Source organism: Eucyclogobius newberryi, unplaced genomic scaffold, assembly GCF_026437365.1.
Source record: "Eucyclogobius newberryi isolate DKJ021-1_F unplaced genomic scaffold, fEucNew1.0.hap1 SCAF_67, whole genome shotgun sequence".
NCBI lineage: Eukaryota > Metazoa > Chordata > Actinopteri > Gobiiformes > Gobiidae > Eucyclogobius > Eucyclogobius newberryi.
In genome coordinates, this window is record NW_027316356.1 from 138,462 (window position 1) to 146,129 (window position 7,668).

Consider the following 7,668-nt stretch of genomic DNA (forward strand, 5'->3'; position numbering starts at 1 on the left):
TCAAATAATTCATATTTTCAAAGAAACATTCACACTGCTCTCAAAAGTTCGATGTACTGCCTGAAACTTTATGTCAAAACTCCAAAACATTTAGGTGGAATATGACAAAGATTTATTTTACTATTATTTTTTACATTGTGTGAATTAAATGGAGCTGAAAGAAGTATAAAACTCTGGAGAGCATCCCCCAAGAGGGCGAGAGAGCCTCTATTTTTTAAATGTGTTTAAGTGATGCTGCATTTCTTCATGTTTAAAACTTGGCAATTTAAGGAAATGTGCAGTGTCTCTAGGATTAAACCAGTTAATCCTGACTCCGGCGTAGAGAGAGTGAGTGAAAGTGGTCTGGACTCTATGGAGGAGGCTCATGGTACTTTCAGAGATGCTGTATAACACCAAAACCCCTGCACTGTGGTCCAGGTAAACCCCGATTCTGGACGAGACCGGAACTGAGACCTGGGACCGGACTGAGTTAAACCAAAATGAAGGACGGGTTTTGTCACAGTCTAAGGCCCAGGATCTATCATTATGTCCAAATCCACATTCATCTGAGTTTCCTTTTCTCTGAATATCTCTGTATGAAACGGCTATATAAACACACTCCCCGCTCCACTCCACCTCCCAGTAACATCGGCCCGTCAGACTCTCTCTGCTCAGGACCTGATGCCAGTGACTGAATCTGTCTGAATGATCAGGATAACTCTGGTCTTCTCTCATAACTGTTGCTCTTCTGTTTCCATCAGACAGAGACAGTCTGGTGTGAGCTGTGTTTGGGTCCAGAGTGATTTCTGTATAATATTGTAAGAAGTCCTCTCTGGAGCTGGGTTCAGCTGGTGACGGTAAAACCTGGACTGGACTCAGAGTGAGCTGGAGTTTGTCCCTGAGCGCTGACATAGCTCTGGTCACGTCCTCAAAGTATCTCCGGGGCCCTGTCTGAATCCTGGCTGGCTCTGTGCTCTGTGTGTCTGTGGACAGTGAAGCGTAGAGCTGTAGAAACTGGTTATGATCCGGAGTGAGGGACAGTGTGTCCAGCTCAGAGATACTCCTCTTCAGCTCAGTCACGTCCTGCTGCAGTTGGTCCTGGAGCTCTTGGGCTCGGCTCAGTTGGGTCTGCTTCTGGGAGAGGATCTGCTGCTCCACTTCAGAGCCTCTTTTCTCCAGGAGAAGGACCATCTCTCTGAAGCTGTCCCTGCTGCGCTGCACTGCTGTCTGGGCAGAGCGTCTGATGTCCTGGGCCTCCTGTTTGAGCCTCTTCAGGTCTGTGTCTTTGTCCTGGAGGCTCTGGAGCAGCAGGGCCCTCCTGGCCGGCAGCTCTGCCTGTTTCTGTGCCCTCTCTGAGGCCGAGGACACTATGTCGTGGCCCTTGTGCTGGTCCACAGAGCAGAGGTAACAGATGTTCTGCTGGTCGCTGCGGCAGAACATCTTCTTCACTTCGTCATGTTGGGAGCAGATGTTTTCCTGGAGCTTGTGGGAAGGCGCCACCAGCTGGTGTTTCTGTAACGCTGCAGCATCATAATGAGGCTGGAGGTGGCTCTCACAGTATGAAGCCACACACTGCAGACAGGACTGGACAGCTTTCATCTTCCTCCCAGTGCACACATCACAGGACACATCCTGAGGTCCGGCATAGCAGCGGTCAGCAGGGGGCGCTGTGAGCCCAGTCTTCTTCAGCTGTTCTACTACATCAGTTAACACTGTGTTTTTGACCAGGACAGGTCTGGAGCTGAAGCTCTCTCTACACACAGGACAGCTGTACCTGAGGCTCTGTTGGTCCCAGTGGTCTTTAATACAGTCCATGCAGAAGCTGTGTCCACAGGGCGTGGTCACTGGATCCTTCAGTAAATCCAAACAGATGGGACAGGACACAGAGTCCTGCTGAACTCCTCTGTGAGCCATGTCTCTGAGTGTGACTGAGTCCAGAGCAGAGCAGAATGACAGGACCGTGACAGTCTCCAGGTTTATAACAGACTGTACTTCCTGCTCCTCCTTCATGGGCGTAACCTTCAGGACACGATCAATACTTTAGCTTCAGCTTCATTCCAGTCATTTTAACGAGTTTCTGAAAAACCAGTTGAACCAGAGTCTGGATGAACGCACGTGACAGAGTTCAAACACTGAGATCACTTTGTCTGAATGTGGCACAGATTATACCCGTGTTAGATCAGAGCCACTGACAGTTTGACTTTGACACAAATGAAACTTAATGAAGTAATAAAAACGAGCTGCTTCATCACTGCTGTTTGTAGAGAAGGAAATGTGTGTGTTTGTGGCAATGCGAGGGTTAACAGTGATGTCAAGTGTAAAACTAACAATGAGCAACAGCGCCACCTCCTGGAACTGCACCTGGAGCTGAAGATGAGCTCCATTATACGAGGCTCAGATCAGTGTGTGACGCTTAAGGCTCCATCGGATTTAACTTGATTTAATATTATGTTGGTTTAACATTTATATTAACGTAAAATGATTTGAATTGACTTTTGTCGACCAACGTTCAGCACAATGATTTAACACTTTAACAGTTCTAAAAGTCTGTGTGAAATACTTTTACTTTTAACTCCAAAAGTACTTTTTTAAACGTATCCGTCAAAACTTTTACTTCAGTCGATGTTTTTACTTGAGGTTTTATTCTTCTGTCTTGTATCTGTACTTTTACTCGAGTAACAAAATACTTCTGCCATTGTAAGACTTTGAACTTTGTGCCAGTTTCTGTTTCATGTGGATAGTCACATTATAGAGTTCTGAACCATAAACCAGGTCAAACGTGTGCATTTTGACAGTAAAAAGACACATTCTCCCATAGATGTCTCACCTGTCGTCCTCCAATATGAACCTGGAGCTCTTTATAATGTTGTGATTTCACTTTATATTTCAAATCTAATCACAATGACACTTTTAGTTTGAAAAATCACAGTGACGTGTCCAAATATTTCATGTCTTCAGGGAAACAACGAGCAGGAGATAAAGTGTGGGCGTGTGTCAGGTGTAAGAGTCAGGTGTAAGAGTCAGGTGTAAGAGTCAGGTGTAAGAGTCAGGTGTGAGAGACAGGTGTGAGAGACAGGTGTGAGAGTCAGGTGTGAGAGTCAGGTGTAAGAGTCAGGTGTTAGAGTCAAGTGTAAGAGTCAGGTGTAAGAGTCAGGTGTAAGAGTCAGGTGTAAGAGTCAGGTGTAAGAGTCAGGTGTAAGAGTCAGGTGTTAGAGTCAGGTGTTAGAGTCAGGTGTAAGAGTCAGGTGTAAGAGTCAGGTGTAAGAGTCAGGTGTAAGAGTCAGGTGTAAGAGTCAGGTGTAAGAGTCAGGTGTAAGAGTCAGGTGTAAGAGTCAGGTGTAAGAGTCAGGTGTAAGAGTCAGGTGTAAGAGTCAGGTGTAAGAGTCAGGTGTAAGAGTCAGGTGTAAGAGTCAGGTGTAAGAGTCAGGTGTGAGAGACAGGTGTGAGAGACAGGTGTAAGAGTCAGGTGTAAGAGTCAGGTGTAAGAGTCAGGTGTTAGAGTCAGGTGTTAGAGTCAGGTGTAAGAGTCAGGTGTAAGAGTCAGGTGTAAGAGTCAGGTGTAAGAGTCAGGTGTTAGAGTCAAGTGTAAGAGTCAGGTGTAAGAGTCAGGTGTAAGAGTCAGGTGTAAGAGTCAGGTGTAAGAGTCAGGTGTAAGAGTCAGGTGTTAGAGTCAGGTGTTAGAGTCAGGTGTAAGAGTCAGGTGTAAGAGTCAGGTGTAAGAGTCAGGTGTAAGAGACAGGTGTAAGAGTCAGGTGTAAGAGTCAGGTGTAAGAGTCAGGTGTAAGAGTCAGGTGTAAGAGTCAGGTGTAAGAGTCAGGTGTTAGAGTCAGGTGTTAGAGTCAGGTGTTAGAGTCAGGTGTGAGAGTCAGGTGTGAGAGACAGGTGTGAGAGACAGGTGTGAGAGACAGGTGTGAGAGACAGGTGTAAGAGACAGGTGTAAGAGTCAGGTGTTAGAGTCAGGTGTAAGAGTCAGGTGTAAGAGTCAGGTGTAAGAGTCAGGTGTAAGAGTCAGGTGTTAGAGTCAGGTGTTAGAGTCAGGTGTTAGAGTCAGGTGTGAGAGTCAGGTGTGAGAGACAGGTGTGAGAGACAGGTGTGAGAGACAGGTGTGAGAGACAGGTGTAAGAGACAGGTGTAAGAGTCAGGTGTTAGAGTCAGGTGTAAGAGTCAGGTGTAAGAGTCAGGTGTAAGAGTCAGGTGTAAGAGTCAGGTGTAAGAGTCAGGTGTAAGAGTCAGGTGTGAGAGTCAGGTGTAAGAGTCAGGTTTAAGAGTCAGGTGTAAGAGTCAGGTGTAAGAGTCAGGTGTAAGAGTCAGGTGTAAGAGTCAGGTGTGAGAGTCAGGTGTAAGAGTCAGGTGTAAGAGTCAGGTGTAAGAGTCAGGTGTAAGAGTCAGGTGTAAGAGTCAGGTGTAAGAGTCAGGTCTAAGAGTCAGGTGTAAGAGTCAGGTGTAAGAGTCAGGTGTAAGAGTCAGGTGTGAGAGTCAGGTGTAAGAGTCAGGTGTAAGAGTCAGGTGTAAGAGTCAGGCGTAAGAGTCAGGTGTAAGAGTCAGGTGTTAGAGTCAGGTGTAAGAGTCAGGTGTAAGAGTCAGGTGTAAGAGTCAGGTGTAAGAGTCAGGTGTAAGAGTCAGGTGAGGACAGGGCATTTGAATGAGAGCCTGTCAGACCAGCAGAACCACAATCTGATCCAAACTCAACAGGAGGAATGAACTCGCTGTTTGTCTTCACTTTGACTCGTGTTGTTACAGACTCGGTCCAAACGTGGCACAGATCAGAGGAACACAAGTCTGGAAACTGGACACATCTCCACCTTCAAAAAGAAATGGTTAAAAACAAACGTACGGACATATATTTTTGTTTTTACATGATTTATTACTATAAGTCTCAGTCGTTTCAATACATCATTAGTACAATATTATCCTGTCATCTATGTCATGAAAACGTTTCTTTGCGTAATATTTACACTTTAAATGACTGACTCTTTCACACTGGAGTTGATCGCACAGCCCTGTGTGTGTGAGTCGTGTAGTTTATATAAAACTCTGTTGAGCGTCTCGTTATGTGTGAATCTAAAGTCATTTTGTCACATCTCTGACTCATCTCTGAGTCATATCTCACTGCAGGAGTTTATGTAAACTGTAAAACTATCAAACAAATACGCCTGCGTAGTTATGACCCGCGTGGCTACGACCTGCGTGGTTACGACCCGCGTGGTTACGACCCGCGTGGTTACGACCCGGGTGGTTTTGACCTGCGTGGTTGCGACCCGCGTGGTTACGACCCGCGTGGTTACGACCCGCGTGGTTACGACCCGCGTGGTTACGACCCGCGTGGTTACGACCATGAGTGAATATCGGGCTCTAGACTCGGGTTGATAAAGTCTCTGCACTTTCGTGTTTATGCAAAAGTCACTAAATGAATGAGAAATAAGGAAAAAAGTCCCTTCCACTTCACTTTGAGGAGAGTTTGTGTTTACAGAGATTTATGAGAGACAGGACGACATAATCCTGTTCAGACCTGGTACAGTACAGTTGGCAGAGTTTTTCTCTTGGGTTTGTCTTGGATTTGTCTTGGGTTTGTCCAGGGTTTATATCTTGTTTTTTTTTGTCTTGGGTTTGTCTTGGGTTTGTCTTGGGTTTGTCTTGGGTTTGTCTAGGGTTTATATCTTGTTTTTTTTTGTCTTGGGTTTGTCTTGGGTTTGTCTTGGGTTTGTCTTGGGTTTGTCCAGGGTTTATATCTTGTTTTGTTTGTCTTGGGTTTGTCTTGGGTTTGTCTTGGATTTGTCTTGGGTTATTCTCTTGGGTTATTCTCTTGGGTTTGTCTCTTGGGTTTGTCTCAGTATTTGATCATCTCTGCTCTGGTCTCGTTGAATCCCGGACTACGTTGTTGTTTAGCACAACAGGAAGTGCTAAACACATGTAATCCAGCTATGGGTCCACACGCCCGTATATGGTCACAGAGCGGTCTCCTCCTGTGCATCACGTGAGAGGAGGAAACGGTCAGCGGAGACGCCAGAGGACAGATGTGAGCTGGGACGGATCACCTCTGGCTCTCTGCAGCAGATTATAGTCCGTCCTTAATCTCTGGCTCGTGTCCATTTGACCAGCTGCATTCTGGGACTCGGCGAGGACGACAAGCGCACAAAGAGGTTCACGTTTTAGAATTTGCGCCGACAGAGAAGACAAGATAAGATTCGATAAGATATTCCTTTATTGTCCACACATGGGGAAATGTCGGTGTTAGAACGCAGTAGACAGAGAACTCTTATAAACAAAACCAAAAACTCTTATTAACAAAACTCCTCTCATATCTTAATAGGGAATGGATGAAAAAATAAATAAATGAAATAAAAGATAAAGATAAAAATAAAAAAATAGTAAAGTAAAAATAGCTGGCATAAGACTAAATAACAGTATTGCACATGGGTATGACAGTATTGCACATGGGTATGACAGTATTGCACATGCGTATGATAGTATTGCACATGGGTATGACAGTATTGCACATGGTTAAGTCAGTATTGCACATGGGTATGACAGTATTGCACATGGTTAAGTCAGTATTGCACATGGTATGACAGTATTGCACATGGGTATGACAGTATTGCACATGGGTATGACAGTATTGCACATGGGTATGACAGTGTTGCACATGGGTATGACAGTATTGCACATGGTTAAGTCAGTATTGCACATGGGTATGACAGTATTGCACATGGGTATGACAGTATTGCACATGGTTAAGTCAGCATTGCACATGGGTATGACAGTATTGCACATGGGTATGACAGTATTGCACATGGGTATGACAGTATTGCACATGGGTATGTCAGTATTGCACATGAGTATGACTGTATTGCACATGGGTATGACAGTATTGCACATGGGTATGACAGTATTGCACATGGGTATGTCAGTATTGCACATGGGTATGACAGTATTGCACATGGGTATGACAGTATTGCACATGGTTAAGTCAGTATTGCACATGGGTATGACAGTATTGCACATGGGTATGACAGTATTGCACATGGTTAAGTCAGTATTGCAAATGGGTATGACAGTATTGCACATGGGTATGACAGTATTGCACATGGTATGACAGTATTGCACACGGGTATGGCAGTATTGCACACGGGTATGACAGTATTGCACATGAATATGACAGTATTGCACATGAATATGACAGTATTGCACATGGGTATGACATTATTGCACATGGGTATGACAGTATTGCACATGGGTATGACAGTATTGCACATGGGTATGACAGTATGGCACATGGGTATGACAGTATTGCACATGGGTATGTCAGTATTGCACATGGTATGACAGTATTGCACATGGTATGACAGTATTGCACATGGGTATGTCAGTATTGCACATGGGTATGACAGTATTGCACATGTGTATGACAGTGTTTGTTGTAGAGTGTGACAGCAGCAGAAGGACAGACTGTGAAACGTCTCCTTCACAGTGAGGGTGGATCAGTCACTGAAGCTGCTCCAGAGTGGACAGAGTGTCCTGCAGTGGACAGAGTGTCCTGCAGGGGACAGAGTGAAAGACGTTGAACTTTGTGCTCGTTTTCGTTTCATGTGGACAGAACCAGTGATTAGAGACGTGAAGCATAAACCAGGTCAACCGCTCCGTCATGCGACCCCGACACGTCCCGATTCTGGGACGCGGTGATGTCACTGA

General features: G+C 45.2%; 1 protein-coding gene across 1 annotated transcript; it reads right to left on the bottom strand.

The window, feature by feature from the left end:
• Window positions 1-192: 192 nt before the first annotated feature.
• Window positions 193-1,953, bottom strand: LOC140348328 (E3 ubiquitin/ISG15 ligase TRIM25-like). The gene has a single exon (XM_072434325.1). The coding sequence runs from the start codon at window positions 1,891-1,893 to the stop codon at window positions 208-210; it is 1,686 nt and encodes a 561-aa protein (XP_072290426.1). The 5' UTR covers window positions 1,894-1,953; the 3' UTR covers window positions 193-207.
• Between the last annotated feature and the right edge of the window lie 5,715 nt (window positions 1,954-7,668).